Source organism: Cynocephalus volans, chromosome 14, assembly GCF_027409185.1.
Source record: "Cynocephalus volans isolate mCynVol1 chromosome 14, mCynVol1.pri, whole genome shotgun sequence".
Classification (NCBI taxonomy): domain Eukaryota; kingdom Metazoa; phylum Chordata; class Mammalia; order Dermoptera; family Cynocephalidae; genus Cynocephalus; species Cynocephalus volans.
The window spans coordinates 85,182,000-85,205,252 of NC_084473.1; the positions used below are offsets into that span (position 1 = coordinate 85,182,000).

The 23,253-nt window shown below is 38.5% G+C and overlaps 1 protein-coding gene across 1 annotated transcript; it reads right to left on the minus strand.

Moving 5' to 3' along the window:
- Positions 1-15,732: 15,732 nt before the first annotated feature.
- LOC134362620 (uncharacterized) lies at positions 15,733-21,462 on the minus strand. The gene is made up of 3 exons (XM_063077807.1): positions 21,414-21,462; positions 20,664-21,014; positions 15,733-16,064 (listed from the first exon to the last, which is right to left on the minus strand). The coding sequence occupies exons 1-3, from the start codon at positions 21,460-21,462 to the stop codon at positions 15,733-15,735; spliced, it is 732 nt and encodes a 243-aa protein (XP_062933877.1).
- Between the last annotated feature and the right edge of the window lie 1,791 nt (positions 21,463-23,253).

The following is a 23,253-nucleotide window of genomic DNA, read 5'->3' on the forward strand; positions in this document are numbered from 1 at the left end:
AACTTAAAGATTATGCAATCTAAAGAGCAGAGAACAAATAGAATAAAGAAAAATGAACACACACTAAATCAAGAACATATGTTTAGTAATATTATAGAAAGGAGAGGAGAGAGTGAAAGAATCCAAAAAAAAAAATTTTAAGGAAATAATGGCTAAAAACTTGCCAATTTCAAAAAAAATGGTAACAAAGTAGCTCATTGAATTTCAGATAGGATAAATAAAAAGAGTTACACACCCAAACACATATCCTATCAAAAATACTAAAATACAAAGACAAAACGAGTCTCAAATGCAGCAAGAGTTATACAACTCCTTATATATATGAGGAAACCCCATAAGATTAACAGCATACTTCTAATTAGAAACAATGCAGACCAGAAAGCAATGGAATGACATATCCTAAGTGCTGAAAGAAGAAAAAAAGAAAGAAAGAAAGAAAAAAAAACCTGTCAAGCAAAAACCTTATCTCCAGCAATACTATCTTTCAATAATTATGGCAAATAAAAACATTTCCAGAGAAATTAGAAGAGAAACAATTCATTGCTAACAGACCTGCCCTCAAGAAATGCTGAAGCAAATTCCTTTTCATAAAGGCAAGTAAATCTGAGTGGAAATTTGAATCCACATTTAAAAATAATCAAAATTACAAATAAAGGTAGTTATGGAAGTAAAATAGACATTTAGGTGTTTTCTTCTTTCTTTTTTTAACTGATTAGAAAAACAATAATATAAAATATGTATGTATTTTTATTTTTGGCCCAATAACATAAAGAAATGTAATATATTTGATAATCACATCACAGGTAGAGTTGTACTGGAGGAAGGAAATAACATGGTAACTCAATTTCACAAAAACAAAGAGAGCCAGAAATGGTAAATAGGAAGGTTAATATAATAGGCTATATAAATATATTCTTCTTTTTCTTTTATTTCTTAACTAATTTAATAGACATCAAGTAATTTAAAATAATTATAATATTATGTTTTTGAACTTTTAAAATATATAAATATTTATGACAATAATAAACACAAAATAAAGGAAGAAAGAACAGAACTACAAAATATAATATTTTTATCTCACTGGAACTAGATAGTATAAATCTTAATTTCATCCCGATATGTAAAGACAGATATGATAAGCCATAGGAAGAAACTCTGAAAAAAAAAGCTTTTAAAATACACTGAAAAATAAATGAATTATTAATCATGAGTAATAAATTAAACTTAGCACATTGAATCTGTAGTAAACCAAAGGCTAATTGAAGAGCTTAAAAGGAGTCTGAGAGGGAAAAAGACAGATTTGTCTCAAAGGTGACTTTTTAGAAGATTTAAATAGGCTGTCACAATTTTTTTTTAAATTTTACAGTGAAAAATAATTTTCAAGGATTGGGCTGGCCAGTTATCTCACTCGATTAGAATGTGGTCAAGTGTTCAGATTCCCACATTGGCCAGCCATCGGAAAAAAAAAATCATGTAAATACATTCTCAGATTAAAAGAAACGCAAATAAAAAATATGGTTTTAACAAGAGATCCACTCAATGGTAAATTGCTCATGTGTGGTTTAGGCAAAAGGTCATTTATCACTGATGGAAAGCTGAATTTTCTTTGGTCATTAACAAGAAAACAGCATTCTCTTCACTCATTTCTACCTCATGCTGGCTGAGAAATGGACAGAGTGGAAGCAATGATTTTCACAAAAGGAGGAAAGCCATATGTTGAGGTTGGTAGTGCCACCTGCCAACCTGAGTGACCTTATGGGCCAGAGCCATTTACCAAGGCCACCTGCCTACCTCTGGACTGTTACATAAAAGACAGAAAAATCCTGTCATATTTAATCCATGATATTTTGAGGTTTTTATGTAACAGCTGGTTTGATTGTTCTCTGATTCTTCTTTGTTCTCCCTTTCAGGTTTGGGGATTATTTATTTTTCACCATTTAGTTTAGAGAGTGCATCCCTTCTGGATATTGACATCATACAGTTCTTGGTTTTTTTCTTCTAATGTATCTAATCACCATGAGTGGGTTTTGGACTTGTCTCCTGTCTCACATAAAAGCAGACACTCAAGCTCCGCAGGTGTTGTCAGTCACATGAGGGCTAAGGATGACTGTGGCATTGCTCAACTCCTGCACTTCCTAGCTTCACTTTGTTTTCTCTCAGTGCATTCTGTAATACCTTTTGAGCTGAGTCATGCATTTATTAGGACTTTTTAATAACATATTAAGTGTCTTATGTTTCATAATCTGAGGGATCCAGTGGGCTTGATTTCTATATCAAATTTCCCATACAACTTTTCAACATAGAAAGGACACATTAGAATTTTAATTACACTTGCCATGGATTCCTTTATCTTGGAATAGACAATCAACTCTAATATACTTTGCATCCTTAATCAGAAGCAGGATCTTGTTGTTCTGTTGCTTCGTTTTAGGGTTTGTTTGTTTGTTGTCTGTCATACCATCTTAAGACATGTAACTGACATGACTCATTATTAGGTCAGATATCATTTTGGAGCACTATATTAAGTGGAATACATGAAAAGCAAAAATTCTCCACACATTTATGAATAATATATGAGTCAGATTCATTTTCAGGTAATGATGATGTCTTGTGAAACTGATGCATTTTTATACTATTTGAAACCTTTTGTCATGAGAATATAATACCAAATTTGTCATCTGTATAATACTACTTCAGTGCCTTCAAAAATCTCAGAACTTGCAATTGCAAAAAAAAGTTTCAAACAATACAAAAATGCATCATTAGGTACTTTTTTCTTAATTCAGTTTTCAGTGTATTATTTCTATATCCTCTAGGTGCACAATTGTCAGGATTATTTCAGATTATACATGCTAAAAGGGCAAGAAGAGTGCCAGCACAAATAAAATTAAAATGTTTGGAATAAATTTTGAAGGGGCTAAGTCAACTACTTATCAAAATAGATCCTAAAATTGTTTCTTCAAACCACGTAAAAGAAGTAAATGTACTCACTCATAAGTGGGAGCTAAGAGAGAAAGAAGGAAGGAAAGAAAGACCACAGTGTTGTGTTGGACTTGCAGAGGGAGAGGATACGCCTTGGAATACAAAGTTGGGGGGAGAAGGGGCGGAGGAGGGAGGTTGGGAATAATTGAGTGGGGGACATGGGGTACAATTGCAATTTGTGGTAATGGACATGCTGTCAGTATGGATCTGGCCTTCATATCTTGAGCACAAGGGTGACAATCAGCTTTGTATCTCATGAATATTCATAACCAAAATAAAATAAAATAAATAAATATTCTTTTTATTATTAAAAAAAGAAAAGTATATTATAAAAACAAGAAAGGCTTAGAATTTGGTAGAGAAATAAAAATCTCATATAATTTTGCATTTTTCCTGAAGTATGTGAAGTAAACTTTATGTTCTCCATCTTTTGGTTTATGCTGTTCATCTTAAAGCCCACTGCAGGAACTGCAAAAACTCCATTTTCACTCAGCAAAAGGTAATTGAAACATATGAATATTTTTTGGCATTAGAATCTTATATCTGCTTCAAACTTACAAAGTCTATTTAAATACACAAAAGTCAAAGAGTTTGACTAATTATTTTAGCCCTACTCCCTGTGGGGAAAATAGGATAATTTAGTCAGGCTCCTTGGCTCGGGTCTGGTTGCTGGGTCCTGCAGCACATTTCTTTTTGAGCGCACCGGCCATCTTCATATAGGATCCGAACTCGCAGCCTCTGCGCCACAATCACCGACTGAGCCACAGGGCCGACCCTGCAGCACATTTCTTTGAAAACAAGTTGTGTGTGGGTAGAGTTAGTGCGCATGTGCACCCATGTATCGTTTTAGTTCATTGTTATTGTGTGTTCTTCAGTTTGTGAAGCAGGCTGGCTGGCAGAGAGCTCGTGTATAAAAATAGAGCTTATTTACTCTGCCGGCAGCTGCCCACTTTTGCTTTGGACTTTGCTGGTAGCAGTTGAGTTTCTGAGTTTCTCTGTGTACTGCCTCGCTCCTAGTGTTGTGTGTGCTGAATAACGACTATTCCTACTTCAGCCAAGGCTCCAAGGACCGTTTTGTCCAGTTACCTAGCTCGTAGACCTGCGTGTGAAGGGTTTGTGAATGGGCTTGAGGGGTCTGTGAGCTCCAGGCCCTAGCCCTAGCTCTACACTCCCCCTGAGGACATCTTGTGTAGAATGCTTTCTGGAACATGCTAATAATGGAAAGGGTAGTTTAGTGTAAGCAGTAAAGGGAAATTAAGAAGCAGGGAAAGTGGGAAAAATATCAATTTCCCCACAGTAGTACCTGTGAAAAATATACTCCAAATTGATCATTTCCTGCATGTGTTAAACTCTCATTTCCAGTAATCTGTGTCAATTGTCTGGTTTTATTCTGACAAAATGTACTCAGCAAAGGTAGGCAAGACAGAGAAGATTAGTGTGAGTTTTCATTCAACTCCCTCTTTCATCATAACAGGTTGCTCACAGGTCATGTGGGCCACCTAAATTGTCCCTACTGCTTATACTATTGCAAGGCTGTTGCAACTGATGGGACCATAACGTGTGGTACCTGGAGTGCAGCGGAGGCATTCATGTGACGGACAACAGCAACCCATTCCTCTGAGTTCTGGGAAGACTTCCTCTTAACAGACACAGGGAATCTGTTGTGCTGCTCTCCTGACAAGGAACACATTTGCCCAGCTGGGCACAACCCCAGTGGGGAGGTTTGTGTTCAAGGCTGTATCACTGTGATAGGAGGCTCTGATAAGCTCTGCGTAAGATGGAAGCCAGCTTTCCAGGAGAGTGGAGTCTTGGTCATCACAATACCCCCACTGGATCCTGAAATAATGAAAGAAAAGTGCAAAGTAATGGAAAACATTATGTGACATTTTTATGATTTTCTTTACATTATTTATTTTAGGTTAATTTTTTAAAATTTTGATTCATATCAGGAAACATAAAACTTTTTAAAATGAACCCAAAATTTACAACACACGGGGCCCCCTTTATTTCTCAAGGTCTTCCTCAGAAGTGTTCATAATTTTAGGTGGTTCCTAATTGGCAAAAGACGAAATACCAAATTTCTTTTCCTGCAGCATAGACCATATGCCTCTATCATATGGTCAGAATAAACATGAGAAGCAGTGGGCCCCAAAGCTCACCCTCCCACCCCATTCCCCTTCCTCATCTCCCTTCTGCCCTTACCAGGAATCCACAGCATCAGCAGCCCCAGGAGCTGAGCAGGGAACCTCATTTTGAGAAGTTGAACTGAGGAGTCCTGATAAGACAAGGTTGATGCAGAACTTTTATCTCAGATTTGCAAGGTTAGCCCTAAGGAACAATGTGCAAATCCCCTGGTCACGTCAGCAGTGTAGAAAGAGCCAAAGGAAGAGTGGGGGCCTCTCCTGTGAGCCTAGTGACATAAAATGTTTCTTGGAGGGAAACAAAGATAAAGTCACAATTGCTTGTAGTAATGCAAGAAAGGATCTAATTGTGAGTGTTTGCAACTTCAGCAAGGACATGTCGCATTGGACCTGCCACTTTAAAAAGCGCAGAGACGGGACAATGTAGAAATGTGTGTAGGTTTCATCTCTGAGAGATAAATGGCCATGCTGCTTGGCTCCCTCCCAGATAATCTAGAGAAGGAAACAGCTCCCACCCCGACAATTACTGATTGGATGAATGCCCCCAAAGAAAAGATGTCGTTCAGCCAGTTCATGAGTTTTCTGATATCTGCTTTTACCGGGATAACTGTTTAAGAAACTGCCTTTCCCTAGAACCCGGGGAATTAAGCTGCATAAAAGCCTCTGTCAATGGGCTTGATGAGGAGAAAGAAAGGTGTCTCCTACACAGAGAGCTAAGAGCCCAGTTTAATAAGAGGAAATGGGAAAGAACATCATACCTCAGGCAGTGAATAAAAAATTGCTGGTGACCAATTGTTTCAATCTGGTATATATCCCATCATAGTTACCTCACATAGACCAAATTAACCACAGAAATTTATTAAGGGAAGAACTTCCTGGAATAATGCTACAGAATGAACAAGAAATACAAGGGTACTCAAAAAATTCATGGAAAAATAGAATTGAAAGATAACACAAATCTTTCCATGAACTTTTTGATATACCCTGGTAACTTTATATTCTATTTTTATGAGTGGTGTTTAGAAAAACTCTTCCCACACAGTCTTTGTTGTTATGCAGTACCAGGTACTGTCATGGGTCCCAGTTTCTTGTTTGTTCTGTGTGAGAACCTGAGTCTCTCACCTTTTGTTATATGGAGCAGACACAGCAATGAGTCTACAGTTCAAAGGAAGATTTTTATGTGAGAAAAGCAAGAACTGGAATGACTATTTTAATGTCTCAGGGTAAACTTTACCTATGACAGACGTTTTCCTGGGCCATCATTTAAAGATGGTCCCAACTCAGGGATGTCAGTCTACCATACCACTAGTTATTAAAATAGGGAAACAACCTGACTATTGTCAATGATGCATCTAAGGTCGAATTGAATTGCTTCTGTAAATGGTGCCTACATCAAGTCAATTCACAAGGACAGTCACTGTTCAAAAAAAAAAAAAAAACCATATTGGACCAACCAAAAGAATAGTTTGTAGTACTATGCAATCTTGGATAATTTATCTCAAAGTCATATTTATTGCCAAAGGATAGAAAGAAATACAGTTCTAAGTATAATTCCATAAGAAAGGCTGGTCTGAATATCTTCTAGAAAATCTACCAAAATAAAATATTTTAACAAGGTTGGAAGAGATAATCAAGTAAAAATGATACTGACATTTAAATGTTGAACTCCGTGGCAGTAATATTCATTGTTGATAGCAAATTATGATGAGAAGTTACTATTAGAATAAATGTCTCATATTTTACTATTTAAAATTTTATCTATGCTTTTCTTTATTACTATCTATAGACTTAAAAATAATATTCCTAATTCTAAACAGAAATATCTCTCTCCTTATGTTAACACATTACAATGAGACTTCACCAATAGCTGCCAAAGCTGGTTGCTCCACTCTAGACACAGATAGTAAGAGTTAGGGTCTAAGAAGAACCTCCGTTTGGGTGCAGGCTGGGAGCAGGCCATTGTGCATCTTTAATATTGACCACAGTCAGCTGAACAAGGAAGGACCTATATAGGTGGGCTTTATTGTAGTTGTGCCTCCTTTGCCTGATGCTGCTAGTTTGGGCCCTATAAAACTGGAAACAAGTGTATTAATTGTATGACCTGGGAAGGGAGTCTTGGAAGTAAAATTGTTTGTGCCCACTGTGCTGGAGTCAGTGTAGGGTGAAGAGTGTAATACTGTTTGTGGGTTTGTAGAAGGATTTGGGAGTTGAGCAAGGAAAAAGATATGACTACAGGGTGGCAGTTGTACACACTTCTTTTATTGGTGATGCTTTTACAAGTTGGCACAGAGAAGTCTCACACAGAAGGAGCCTTTCTAGAGGCCAAGGCAGTGGGGTTGCTACCCTGAAGGGGAGGGGGGCACTCAAGAAGGGGCTTATGTGTCTGGGTGATGTCACACAGCAACATGGTGGGTAGTGCTGGGTCAGAGACCTCCAAAGGGCAGAAGTAGTTTGGGGTTCTCATTAACTTGGGACTTAGATGCTAGCTCGTGTGGGTGAGGTTTCCTAGGATATGCAAAGCAAACATTCTCTAAATGGCTAAAAATCTTCATCTTTGGGCTATTTTGAAAGAATTGAATACATCAAATTTGAGTTAAGTACAAACCATTTAGAAATAATCTTCAGTATAGAAAGAAACAACACAGGTACCAGTACACAGAGGCCATCTTTGGCACATTCATATAACACTGTGCATATTTGGTAGATTTTGTTCTGTATCAGTCCAAATAATCCAAACCTACAATGCTTTGGATAATATGGAGACACTTAAGAGACCGGTATAATACCTGGACTCTAATTGAAATTCAATTATATTAAAAGTGAGAGTTGTTCTTTGATGAGAATTGAGGTCAAGCCACCAACAGAGAAATCATCCCTCTGTGAAGTTCCAGAATCTCCTGGACTGAATTCCTAAGTACTGGGCAACTGTGATTGAAGCTGGTTGCATTTTCTAACTAACTGCAGGTTTGCCTAATCCTAACAGTTTCTAAATGTTTGAATTATTTGTCTTTCTTTTTTCTTGGAAAAAAAAAATTATAATACTGCCCACTGAGCTATAAGATTTAGTGGTAGAAGCGCATGCTGGCATAAAGTCTTCCCTCTGTGAATGCTAATCTTTCCTGAGCCCAGATCACCCACCATCTAACTGCACAAAGTGAAGCAATAATTCCATTGCCTATCTGAGCATTCTGTGTCTTGTAAGAATCCTCTAAGATTCCCTCTCAATTTCCCCTTTAAAGAAAGCAACCTCTGTCTGTAAGAGCCCACCACAACAAACAGTACGACTTAATTAACCTTAGAAGAGCCTTTTTGTAGAATACAGCTATAAGCAGAACGCTAGCCAGAAATAAATCTCTTTCTAAATTTGGCTCACGGTATAGGTCATGAAAAATCACTGCACAACATAGCCCTTAGGAATAGTAAGATAATAACAGCTAATCAGTAACTTGCAGAACCAACAATTCTTCCTTTGAAGTCACGGCTATCTGGGAACAAGACAGCATCCAGCTTGTAGGAGCCAGATAACACCCAAGTTCCAAGGATGAGTTGAAGGGTTACAGGAGTGACCGTGAAATAATAAAAGCCCAGACTGCAAGACTATATGTAGCAGCCGCCTGATGACAATAACCTCCCCCTCTTGTTTCTCACCCTTTTCCCTTTAAAAACCCTTGCTGAGTCTCCTAAGCCTTTGAGAGTTTTAATCTGGCTGTGTCCCAGGCCTGCCTTCCACCAACACTTGGAACTGACAAGTCTTTTGTTTCTGAGCAGAGAGCAGCCAAACTTGGGTGCTGGTAACATGTCCTCAAAAAAAAGGTTTCCATAAAACCAAAGCTTTTCCAGTGTTTGAATGTGAAGTTTGTCTTTCTGACCTTGTAATAAAACCTAGTTCATTTGAGAGACAGGGAGTGGAGAACCTAAGAAGATACTGGGACCGAATCAGCAACTCTAACCATTTAAACTGTCATCGAGGCTGCCTTTGATATAAGAATGTATATGAATATAGCAGGAGAAAAAGGAAAATCACTTTCTTTGAATTTTTAATTTGATTAAGATAGTATACCTGCAGAAAAATTGAGAATATACTATTAATTCTCAATTGAGAATATAATTCTCAAACTCAAAACTGCTTATTTTATATTAAACAGTTTCAAGAATATATAAAATACTAATATTAATTTTTAGCTAAAAGTTTTAAGATATTTAGAAAAAGTTAAATATCATATTAAGTCATTTAAAATGATTTCTAAATGCAACTAGACTTCTCATTTAGTCCCTTCCTTTTGTCTCCTTTTAACAAAATTCAAAAGCCCAGAACAAGAAAGAGACAAGAACTGACTGAAGGAGTTGTTTATTGCAGATATCTTGTCTTATAATAATAGTACAGTCTCTGCATCAATAATTGGAAATGGTGACTCTCTGCCTTGGGAAGCAGAAGGCTCACAATAGGGAACTTCACTTCTACTTGTTCTTTCTTGGCCAGGAGCCGAGGATAGCCCAAAATATTACTGATGCTTGTAGCACCAACGACCCTCACCTTTTAGTGCTCCTAAAAATTCGCATATTGGTTCTTCTGAAGCAACTCCCAGCAGAAAAAGAATAAAAGATCAGCAGTAAAATAAAATAATGTATAAGGTAAAATAATGAATGTAAAACCTGTACTTGTAAAACTCTTAGAAGAAAACATAGGGGAAAAGCTCTTCGACATTGTCCTTGGCAATGATTTTTTTGTACGTCACATCAAAAACTCAGGCAACAAAAGCCAAAAAAAAAAAATGATAAGCAGTAATACATCAAACTAAAAAGTTTCTGCACAGCATAGGAAACATCAGCCATCAAATGAAAAGGCAGCCAACACAATGGTAGAAAATATTTATGAACCATATGGCCGATAAAGGTTTAATATCTAGAATATGTAAGAATCTCACACAACTCAATAGCAAAAACCAAATGAACAAAAAAGCAAAAATGTAAAAGAAAGAACTCCAAAGAACCCAATTTAAAAGTGGGCAAAGAACCTAAATAGACATTTTTCCAAAGAAAACATACAAATAGCCAACAGACACATAAAATGGTGCTCAACGTCACTAATCATCAGGGAAATACAAATCAAAACCACGTTGAGATATCACTTCACTCGAGCTAGGATGGCTATTACCAAATAAATAAATATATAAGAGATAGCAAGTGTTGGGGAGGGTGTGGAGAAAAGAGAACTACTGTGCACTATTGGTCAGAATACGGATTGGTGCAGACATTATGCGAAACAGTATGGAGGTTTCTCCAAAAACCAAATATGGAACTACTACGTTACCCAGCAATGTCTCTTCTGGGTGTATACCCAAAGGAGATAAAATCAGCACCTCGTAGAGATATCTGCACTACCATGTTCACTGCAGCATTAGTGACAATAGCCAAGATATTATGCATCCTTAAAAGAGGAGATCCTGCCATTTGCAGCAACATAGATAAACCTAAAGGACTTTATGCTAAGTGCAATAAGCCAGTCACAGAAAGAAAAATACTGCATGATCTCTGTTATATGTGGAAGCAAAAAAAAAAAAAAAAGTTGTATGCATGACAACAGAGGAGAATGTTGGTTACCAGACCAGAGAACAAGGGGAAAGAGGAGATGTAGGTGAAAAGATGCAAAGTTGCAATTATGAGGATGAATAAGCTTAGATATCTAAAGTACAGAATGAGGACTATCATTAATAATGTTGTATTATATATGGAAAATTTACTAAGAAAGTAGATTTTAGGTGCTCTTTCTCCACTCCCTCAAAAAAAGTAACTATGTGAGGTCATGGATATGTTAATTTGCCTGACTGTAGTAATTATTTCACCACACACACAAACACACACACACACACACACACACACACACAAGGGCACTTCAAAAAGTTGGTGGAAAAATAGAATTGAAAGATAGTATGAATCTTTTCATGAACTTTTTGAAGCACCCTAGCACATGTACTTTTGATACATATATCAAAATATCATGCTGTACACCTTAAATGTACACACAGAAAAACACAAGATACTACTTCACACACACTAAAATAACTATAATCAAAAACATAATAATAGGTGTTGGAGAGGATGTGGGAAAATGAGAACCCTCCTATATTGCTTGTAGCATTGCAAAATTTTGTAACCACTTGGAAAACTGTTTGACAGTTCCCCAAAATATTAAGCACAACTTACCACATGACCTTGAAATTCCACTTCTATGTATGTTCTCAGGAGCAAGGAAAACATATGTCCACACAAAAACTTGGTTCACAAATGTTTGAAATAGGAACTCTGGGGAGTGACTGCTAATGGGTACAGGGTTTTTCCGGGAGTTGATGAAAGAGTTCTAAAATTAGATTGTGGTGATGGTTGCACAATCATATGCTATACTAAAAACCAGTGTACTGTACACTTTCAATAAGTTAATTTCATTGTATGTAAGTTATATCTCAATAAAGCAGTTTAAAAATAAAAAAGAGAAATATAAACTGCGGTACTGGCATAAACATAGACATATAGATCAATGGAACAGAACAGAGAGCCCTCAAATAAACCCTCACATATACAGTTAAATAATTTTCGACAAGAGTGCCAATTCAATGGGAAAGGGACAATCTTCTCAACAAGCAATGCTGAGAAAACTGGATCTCCATATGCAGAAGAATGAAGTTGAACACTTAACTTGAACCCTACACAAAAATTAATTCAAATGGATCATAGACCTAAATGTAAGAGCTAAAACTATAAATTTTTTAAAAAGAAGAAAGAAAATTAGCAAATATTTTTATGACATTGGATTTGGCAATGACTTTTTTAATATGACACCAAAAGCACAAGCAACAACAACAACAAAAGGTAAATTGAGCTTAGATTTAAACACATATGTGGATCCAAGAGCATCGAAGAGTTCTACATACAGATTAAAAACGCAGCCCACAGAATGGGAGAAAGTATTTGGAAATCATATATCTGAAATTTGAATTTGTCTTCTATTGTTCCTTTTTATCATTTTCTTCCAGTGTTCACTCTTTTTTCTCCATGTGTCTCATTCTGGGTAGAATCTTCAGAATTCACCATCAAGTCTCTGACTTTTGGTTCTTATTTTACAGTTCTTCTTTCCTTTTGTATTTTACTTCATTCTGATACAATCCTCTGGCTTTATGTTCCAACTCACCAAAACAATCTTTATATATACTTATACTTACATACACAAACACACACGCACACACACACACTATATATATATATATATATATATATATATACACACACTCACATATATATAGCTATTTAGATCATCTATTCAGGTTTTTTCCAGTTATTTGAATTGATATTTCAAAAGATTGCATATGTTTTTTATAGTGTGTTGTATTTATACAACTATATTTAACTGTGTTGAAATAAAATTCTAAATATTTAAATGTTTTCTTCTGTTTTCTCTACCAGTTTTCTAGTATTTTAGCATTTTCTGGGCATATTTTATGGTGCCTTTAAAAGGCTGCATTTCCATAAATATTAGGAGATTCTTAGCAGAGGATACATATCTTCTCAAGTGTTCGGGTTTGGTCTTTTAAAAAAAATTAGATAATACACACACAGTGTAAAGGGCAGAAATCTTCAGTGTACAAGTAATAAAGTTTCACATATATTCACTGTTTGGACCAAACTATGGAATATTTCAAGTTCTCCGGACATCTCCCTCATGCACCTTCCCAGTCAATAATTGTCTCCAACCTCAACCAAAGTAAGTGTTCAAAAAATCACAATAGCTTGTCTTTCCTAGAATTTAACTTTATATGAACTGAAGTAAGCATTCTTTTATTTCTAGCTTTTCTCTCTCATCATCATGTCTTTGAGAGGCATCCATTTTGTTGTGTATATCAGTAAATGCTCTTTTTATTATTGTACAATATTTGTTCCTTAAATATTCCTCAATTTACTTATACATCTATAGTTGTTAAACATTCAGATTGTTTTCAGCTTGTTGCTGTAAAACTAAAACTGCTATGAGCATTCATGTATATGTCCATTCCTTGGTGGACATATATGCTCACATCTCTTGATTTTATACCTTGTAATTAACTGTTAGTCTTAAGAAATTTGTGTTTATTTACAACTTCCAAACAGTTCTGCAAAGTATTTCTTCTAATTTACATACCCACGTGCAATGTATGAGCACATCAGTAGATTGAAATTCTCATGAATTTATGATACTGCTTTGTACAATGCAGTTTTTGTGTTCCATATAGCTGTTTTCATATTAACTTGTTAATTATAGAATCACTTAATTTACAACAGATATCTTTGACTTATTACTGCTGCTTAACAAAATATTAATTTTACCACTTCTCTGAAACTACTGGGTCCTTTAATTCCATTCACTTTACTTCTCTTTGTGTGTGTTATTTTTTCATGCACTCCAGTTATATGTTCATCTCAAACATTACAAGATATTGCACATGTTCTTTTGTGCAGCCGATATTAATTTATATTTATACATATATTTACTCTTCTCAGTGTTCTTCTCTCATATATCATCATGTTTCTGATGATAAGATTATATTCTTCCTGTCAGCAGAACTATCTTTATTATATAATCCAACAACCCCATCAGGATGCTGATGAGGTATCTGCACTCCCGTGTTTCTTGCAATACTGTTCACGACAGCCAAGATATGAAAACAACTTAAGTGTCTGTCAAAGGATGAGTGCATAAAGAAAACGTGGTATATATACACAACGGAATACTATTAAGCCATTAAACAAACAAACAAACCAAAAATTCTGTCTTTCTAGAGGACATTATGTTATGAGTGAAATAAGCCAGGCACAAAGAGACAAATGCCATATGATCTCACTCATACATGGAATCTAAAAAGTTAAATGCATAGAAGTAGAGAGTAGGGTGATGGTTACCAGATGCTGAAGGGAGAGACATGTAAAGGGAACTAGATCTGGCATTTTACTGCATAGGAGAGTGACTATAGAGAACAGTGTATTGTAGATTTCAAAATAGCTAGAAGGGAGCATTTTGAATGTTCTCACCACAAAGAAATGATAAACCTTTGAGGTGATAAGTATGCTAAGTACCCTAAGTTCAACATTACGAAATGTGTACATGTATCAAAACATCACATTGTACCTCATACAAATGTACAATTATTATGTGTCAATTAAAAATAAAACAAAAAAGTTATGTTGAAGGAAACAGGTTCTTGTGAGGTGGCGATGGAAGCTAGACATGTGGATGTAAACCACACACAGAATCTTCATTGGTCTCTGGAAGGGTCACTCCACTGGGTGAGGAGTGGGAGGGTGGCTGCCCTACCCATTCCACTCACATCCTCTTTCTTGGAGTCATTTCCCCAAATGGTTACAGCACCTATGGCAATATTACTAACAGGGCTGACTCATTTTTGACCACAGTTTGAGAAAGAAAACCATGGAACTGCCCTGACATATATTTCTCCAAACCACAGGCAATTAAATCAGGAAGTGAAAAAATACAATGATATTAAAAACAGGGACTTACATTTTCAGCTAGGATGTTGTGGGCCTAGAAAAACTAACACAACCATTGCAACAATTGTGGAACAAAGAAAAATAACTAAATTCAAAAATCAAGTTTGCGATGGCATCAGAGAGCTACCAATGAAACGAAGATCAAATGACCTAAGGTTCCAGAGAAGGAATAGGCCTTTGCAGGCAAGCTGATGTTCTCCTGTCATTTTGTTCCCTACTTAAATTGGCCAAATTTAAGTATTCACAGAGATTCTGGCTTGGCCCAGGTAGGGGGACTCTACTGGGGAAGAAAATCAAGCTGAGCTTTGACAGTCGCATGGAGCTACATTAACATATTGGACACGAACTGAGCCCTTAACAACAGGCTGCATTTCTCCTTAGGACATTCACTAAGGTCTAGACTAGGAATGGCGTCTAGGCAGCTGGGCCAGATATACAGAGTGAAACCTCCCATATTCTTATGAGTTTTTCCACCACACAATGCTGCATCAATCATCCTTTATGTGTGTCTAAGACATGGGTCATGGGCTCCACCACTGCATCTCCTGCTGATCTTTCCAGCCCCAGCTCTGCCTTCTGGTCAGCATCCTCTTCGTCTTGACTATAAAGGGTGGGGAACTCCCTGTGACCATTTTTTCTCAAATCATCCCCTGATACACTTTGAGTGCAAAATCAAGTTTTGGAAACTCACTTACATCCTGCCCTGCTGGGTTGACTAGAGATGTGTGATATGAAGTAAGGTGCATTTGGACAGGAACTTCACTAACCATTGAGTGACTACAGACCTAGAGCCCTGCTTGATCTTCTACTTCCCCATGAGCTTGCAGAGGTATCAGTGTACAACCTTGACACCAGGTAGTGGTCCCTTCACCTCTGTAATTCTCCCTAAGAAATTCACCAGAGCCTGGTGTCTGAGGTGCAGCCAAGACACTTGCAATCAAGATCCCTCAGCTTCAACCTGTTCTCCTGAGTTCTCACCATCTTGCTCTTACACAGACTCAGAGAATCTGCTGAGAATCTCCCCAGGTAACAGCACATGGGGCAACTGGGCCACCCCAAGCATGGAGGTTTGTGTTCAGGTCTGTATCACTGTGGGAGGAGTATGTAGAGTTTGCATGCAGTAATAAACCCCAACATCATCAGCCCCCACCCTGCTGATCTTCAATGTGAAACCTGTCCCTGACCCGCTGCCACTGAACCTGTCTGGGACCCCAGAGGCCTGGTTGGAAACCCCATAGATCAGGAGCTGTAGAACATGGCCTGGCTTCTGCAGGTACCAATTCAAATAGGTGTGTCTATTACTATGCTGAAGGCTCTGACTAGCCCCGCAGGAGATGGAGACCAGCTCTCCAGAGATGGTGAGCAGGGAGAGTAGAGGCTGGATCATCACAGCATTTCCACTGGATCCTGAAATAATGAGATATAAGTGCAAGGTTATGTAAAAAATATTATGAGCCATTTTCATTGTCTCCCTTCTGTTATTTATTTCCCGCTAAATCATTTTTGTCACTTTGGCTCATATTCCAAACACTAAACAATTTCAAACAGAGACAGAGACTTGAAAGGCACCAAAGTGCATCTAGAAGTCGCCTACACAACCCCCCTCTTTCTGAGTCACAAAGCTCACCAGAGCACAAGTCCTAGTTCCTTCTGGAATCTTCCTCATTCTCACACATCTGAACCTCACATGCCCCATCCTGGAGAACAGGATGTGCACAACTCACATGTGCACAGAACACACATGGGAAGCAGTGGGGCCCAGAGCTCACCCTTCCACCCCATTCTCCTCCCTCATCTTCTTCTGCCCTAACCAGGGATCCAGAGCGTCAGCAGCCCCAGGAGCTGAGCAGGAAACCTACTTTAAGATAGTTGAACTGAAGATTCCTGACTAGTCAAGGCAAGGTCAGAGCTGAGCTTTTATCTCAGACTTGCAGGGGAAGGTCCTCCCGAGGGGGACAATATGCAAGTCCCCTGGTGGGTGGATGCAGCAGTGTGGAAAGAGCCAAAGGGAGGGTGGGGAACTCCCTGTGAGCAAAGTGACATAAAAGGTCTCTATTTTTGGAGGAAAACTGGTAGAGATAAAGTCCATGCTGCCTGCAGTAGTAGGAAGAAGGATTCCTCAAGTCTAGGTCTGTGGGGAAGACCCAGTGCTCTTGGCCTTGCCCCCCTAAGAAAGATAGAGACCTGATGATATAGAGATATGCCAGTGGGCCAGCAAGGACCCAGAGAACTTGAACTGTGCTTCCAACCACCTCAATATCATTGACAGTTAGTGACTACTCCAACAAAAGGAGGAAAGTATATATTTTCAAAACACTTACTAAGAGTATTTATATTATAAGCCAAAAGATAAGTCAATAAAATTGAATGGATTCATATCATACCAAGTGTGTTCTCTGAATCTAAGACAAGTACACAAGAAATCAATAGCACAAAGTCATCAGAAAAATCCCCACATATGTGGAAACCAAACAACACACTTCTAAGGAAGGCATGGCGAACAAATGAAAAGAGAAATTAGAAACTATTTTGAATGGGAAAAAAACATGGCATATTAAAATGTGTGAGCTGCAAGGGGAAGTGAATTTGTGAAACTGAATTTGTTGCATTATATATGTGCATAATCTGTAAGGTCACAAATCATTGAGGTCACCTCAGCTTCCACCTTAACATATCGGTAAAAGAAGAATAAATTAAACCAATAACCAACAAGAGTTTTGCTTTAGGAAATTTATATCCATAGAAATGTGGGAACATCATGAGCACATGCCTAGGTTTGCAGCATTGGATCCTGTCAATCTGGAAGTAAAAACACACATTAGCAGCTTCACAAGACTAAAGTCTGAGAGCGCGTGCGCAGACTGGGTAACTGCTCTGAGAGAATTCAGAGACAGGGAAAGTCACATAAGGATTATAAGGCAATAATTTTACGGGCTGTACATATGTGAAACTCCTGTGAGCTATTAAAAAGAGAAAAATAGAGAGCAGAATAGTGGTTACCAGAGGCAGGGAAGGGAGGGGAGGGGGAACCTGGGAAAGGTAGGTAGACTGGTACAAAGCTGCAGAGTTACAGATCGGATAAGTTCTGGTGCCCTAGGGTGACAACAAATAGCTAAAATATTGTATTGTATATCTCAAGATAGCCAGAAAAGAGGATCTTGAACGTTATAACCACAAAAAATGTTAAGTGTAAAGGTGATAGATATGCTAACTATTCTGATTAAATCATTATACAATATACACATGTATTGAAACAGTAAACATATATTGAAACAGTACCCCATAAACATGTACAATGAAAAAAATAAGTTAAAAGAAAAAGATAGAAGTCACACACTGCAGGCAGCTTTCCATTTTTCTGATGGTTGGGAGAGTGATGGTCACTTGAAAAAGCCATGAAGGATTGCCCTGAAGGGATTTGGTGGCAGTGGGTGATGTCAGGACTCACTAGGGTCTCCTCCCAGTGACATGACTGAGCTCCATGCAGCCATGAGGTCAGCAGGGAACATTAGAGGATGCTACAGGGAGGATGTGGCAGCCACTCCCTGGAGAGTCAGTGAAGCGGGAGCCCTAAGAGGGGAGGAAGAAGACTCTGGGAGGCTGTCCTGGCACTGCCCTGGCCCCTGTTTATACAGAAGAGGTGCCCAGTTCCTGTGACTGAGGCCTCCATGACTTCCTCTCAAGGCTCTGCAGCCATTTCCATATGGTTCTGACTTGTCCTCTGGGTGCTGTAGCTGCTCCTGCCACATTGAGAGGCTGAGCCTTTGGGGGAGGTTTGTGTTTTCAGCCATTACACTCTGCAGGGTCCCAGAGAGTGTCCTGCTCACAGGAGTATGTTCAGCGTCTCCATGCTCCACCTGGGTAGTTGTGGGCATGTGTCTTCTCGTGTGAATAGGTGCAGAAATACACTGTAAACACTAGTCATTATCTGTACGTGATACACACTTCTTGCTATAAACCATATTTTCTTTATTTTTGGTCTTCGTTGCAAAAAATACAGTTTTAATTGCACAAACCATGAATCCATTATCTGGAATAAGCAATCATCCCTAATATAGATTATTTCTTTAACCATGCATAGAATAGTTGTCCTATTGATTCAAACCCTTTTTTACTTTGGTCATAGATATCATGACATGTAATTTACATGCCCATTATTAGTTCAGAAATATTTTAGAACAATATCCTAGGTTGGATTTATTCAAAGCATGTATTACCTATATAGTTATTAATAAAATATGAGAACAAGATTCATTTTAGGTTTATAAAATGTCACATAAAAATAATGCATTTACTTATTGTTTGAGGGGTTTTTTGGTAATAATATAGTACCAATGTTGTCAGGTCTATACATTATTTAGGTTAAAAAAATAAAAGGAAGTTTTATTTTCTTAAACAATAATATAGAAACTAAAAGTCCAAAACAAACAACTGCAAAAGGTACAAAAAATATATATACAAGGAATAAATTGCAAAAGTTATATACCAATGACATCAGAGAGCAACAGAAGAAATTAGGACTAAGTGATCTAGAATTCCAAAGTGAAAAGAAAGAGCCAGTTTTTCCACAGGACATTTGCTGGGGAGGAAAGGCAGAAGTCTACATCACATTCAGGGTGGTTTTGTTTGTTCATTTGTTTGTTTTCCAAGGCTGTGCAGACCATCCTTTATACGAGTATACGTCTGAATCATGGACATTGGTCCCCATCTCCACTGCTCTTCTCGGTGTAGACCCTGCTGGGCCTTCTGGTTAGTATGTCACTGCATGCTGCATCTGCCCAAACCCATCCACATGGTCTCTCCTGAACCACCTCTAGGAGCACAATAAGTTTTCAGAAACTCTGCTGTGCTGTTTTGGGTTGATTGGGAAATGAGTGACATGGCCTCACGTCCTTGCACAGGAACTTCACTAAATCGTTGATAACTTGCAGACCTAAAGACCTTCTTGATGCACTGCTTTCCCACGAAACTTGCAGTGGCTCAGGGCTTGACCTAAGAAGCCAGGCAGTGCTCCTTCAACTCAGCTATTCTTCACAAGGAACACATCTGGGCTGCTTTTCTGGGTTTATATCATAAACCTGCAACACTGACCATCATCCCCAACTCCACCAAATGCAAGACAGAAAGCTATTATCCAGCCACTTTTGTCTAATAGACTTCCTTCAGGTTCCCATTCCTGAAGTCACCTGAAAATCTTAAAATCCTTATCATTCTGTATTCTTTCAGTGGTATATGGGGTAAATTCTATGATTTACATCTTCCAGTTTACCCTTTTTATTTTTAAAACACAACTTTTACAGTTTCAGGAACTTCCTTTTCTGTCAACAATATGTAATTGAGGCTAACCAAAGAGTTTTAGCATTAGGACTTTGTATCTGCTATGAATTTACAAAAGCCTATTTGGAAAACCAAAACCCAAGGTTTTTTACTAGTTGTCTTCAGCCAGCTCCCCATAAGAATAGCTTGTGTAAATGCTCTCTCTACTCTCTTTATGGAGGGAGAGATAAGTAGTAAATAAAGGAAGTAGGAAGTTGGAAAAGTGGGAAAATACCAATTTCTGACTATCACCAAATATTATTTTATTAAAAATTATATCAAAATCTGCTAAACCTTAAGATGTATTCAACATGAGTTGCCAAAAATCTATGTCAATTGTCTGGCTTTTCTGCAGATTAAATTTAATTGACAAAAGTAAGAAAGGGAGGGTTAGAATGAAATTTTATCCAGGTCCATCATTAATCATCGTGTCATCAGCAGCAGCAGTTTCCATCATGTCTGTTTACTCAGAGGACACTTGGAGCACCCCTCTTTCCCCACTACTTATGTCATGCCAAAGCTGCTGCAGCTGATGGGGCCATAAACGGACAATGCCTGAGCTATAGCCAAGGTGCTTAAGGAGCAGCAACCTACCCCCCTGCATCCTCCAACAGCTTCCTCTTACACAGACTCAGAGAATCTGCTGAGCTGCTCCCGGGCAAACAACACATGTGGGCAGCTGGGCTGCACCAAGCAGAGGGGTTTGTGTTCGGGGCTGTATCACTGTGGATGGTGAATGGGTAGCTTGCATGCAGTAATAAAACCCAACATCCTCAGCCTCCACCCTACTGATTTTGAGTGTGAAATCTGTCCCTGACCCGCTGCCACTGAACCTGTCAGGGACCCCAGAGGCATGTTTGGAAGTCCTATAGAACAATAGCCGAGGAGACTGGCCTGGCTTCTGCAGAAACCATTCCAAATAGGTGTTTCCATCATCGGATAGAAGGCTCTGACTAGCCCTGCAGGAGATGGAGGCCGGCTCTCCAGGGGTGATGAGCAGGGAGAGTGGAGTCTGGGTCATCACAACATCCCCACTGGATCCTAAAATAATAATGAAGAAGTGCAAAGTCGAATGAATATTATGAGCAGTTTTTATAATTTTCCTTCCGTTATTTACCTCAGGCTATTTCGTGTGTGTGATTTTGATTCATATACTAAATATTGCCAATTTCAAAAATTAATGGAGAGCTGAAAGGCACAGAAGTGTCTCTAGAAGTCACCTACACCATCATCCACTCTCTGAGTCAGAATCTTCCCCAGAGCACAGGTCCTTGATGCTTCTGGAATCTTCCTCATTCTCACAGATCTAAACCTCATGTGCCCCATTCTGGAGGATGAGACGTGCACATCTCACAGATGGACAGAACACACATGGGAAGCAGTGGGCTCCAGAGCTCACCCCCCACCCCATTCTCCTCCCTCATCTCCTTCTGCCCTTACCAGGGATCCAGAGCATCAGCAGCCCCAGGAGCTGAGCAGGGAACCTCATTTTGAGACGTTGAACTGAGGAGGCCTGATAAGTCAAGTCAAGGTCAGAGCTGAGATTTTATCTCAGACTTGGAGGGGAAGGTCCTCCCTAGAGGGACAATATGCAAATCCCCTGGTGGGTGCAGCAGTGTGGAAAGAGCCAATGCAAGAATAGGGGGCTTCTCCTGTGAGCAAAGTGACATAAAATCTGTTTGTCTTCTCTGTTTGGAGGAAAACCATCGGAGTTAAAGTCCATGCTGCCTACTGTAGTGGGAAGAAGAATCAGACTGTGAAGGTCTGGATCTGTGGGGAGGACACAGCACACATGGTGCTGCCACCCTAAGAAAGCATCAGAGACCATGACCATGTAGAGATGTGTGTCCAGGTCAGTCTCTGGGAAGGGAATGGCCCCTACTTGGATGCCTCCCAGCTAATCCAGAGAAGGAAACAGCTCCCATGACCACTTGTACTCACCATCAGAACTTGCTCAAATAAAAGCATGGACTTGAACTAGTTCAAGAATTGTCTGGTATCTCTTGCTGTCACATTCACAGATAAAGAAGCAAGTGTTAGAAATGGGCTAGCCCTGGAACCTAGTGAATCAAACTCTATAAGAGCACTCAAATCAAAAGAAATTGATAGGGAGAAAGAAATCTTTCTCTCATAGTCAGAGAGCTAACAGCCCTGCATAAGACAAGAGGAAAAAGAGAAAGACTTTTATAGCTCAGACAGCTAATTTGAAATTCCTGGTAACCAGTTGTTACAAACTTGTGAATATCCCGCAAAACTTACATACACACTGTTACATGCCTCACAGTGACATTTCAGTCAAAAGTGGACTACATATGCAAAGCTGGTCCCCTAAGATTATAATGGCTATACCATACAGACTAGGTGTGTAGTGGGCTATACCATCTAGGTTTGTGTGAGTACATTTTATGATGTTTGCACACAGAAGAAATTGCCTAAGGACACATTTCTCAGAAAGTACCCCTGTCATTAAGCAATGCATAGCTGATGTGTACAAATGTGTGTGTGTGTGTGTGTGTGTGTGTGTGTGTGTGTGTGTGTGTGTGATTAATCAAAGAATTTCTTGTAGGAGAAATTCCCTGTAGATGATGGGATATAATGAATGAGAAATGATTTTATATTACTTTTTTTCTGAATTATGCTTAGAAAATCTCTTCCCATGTCAATTCTTTCTCAGTATGTAGAACCAGGTCTTGTCAGGGTTTCCCCTTTCTTGTTAGTTCCATATAAGAACCTAAGTCTCTTACTAGCCCTGTATGTTGGGCAGTTGCACCCATGAAGCTTCAAAGGAGATTCCATATGTGAAAAGAGCAAAAATTGGATCCACTGTTTTAATGTCTCAGAGTAACCTGTTCCTGCAACTGACATTTTCCTGATCCTTCATTTAAAGATGGTCACGATGGAATAGAGTGTTGGGTCAGAGCTGCTCAGGGACATCAGTCTACCAAACACCCTTCAATAAATAGGAAAAACACCTGGTTATTCTTCATGTGTAAGCCTGATGCAGGCCATGTTGAGTTGAATAACTCTTGAAAAATAGTTTGTAGTCCTATTAAATCTTCAGTAATTTAAGCCCAAAGTCAGATTTAATTGGCCAAGAAAACAAATTAACAAATACAATTCTTAGAAAGATTCTACGAAAAAGCTTTATCTTAATACCTTCTGGGAAATTTTCAAGAATAAGATTATAAAATCAAGATTGGTAGAGATAATTGAGCGAAAATGTCATTGACCTTTAAATTAGTAACTCCAAGAAATTAATCTGGTTTACTGAAGATAAATG

Excerpts from the sequence above, each read along its gene's own strand:
- LOC134362620 (XM_063077807.1), bottom strand. The coding sequence starts at position 21,462 with ATGAGGTTCCCTGCTCAGCTCCTGGGGCTGCTGATGCTCTGGATCCCT. Across the intron at positions 21,015-21,413 it reads GCTGATGCTCTGGATCCCTG|GATCCAGTGGGGATGTTGTG; the intron begins GTAAGGGCAGAA and ends TTATTATTTTAG. Across the intron at positions 16,065-20,663 it reads AACACAAACCCCTCTGCTTG|GATCCAGTGGAAATGCTGTG; the intron begins GTGCAGCCCAGC and ends TCATTATTTCAG.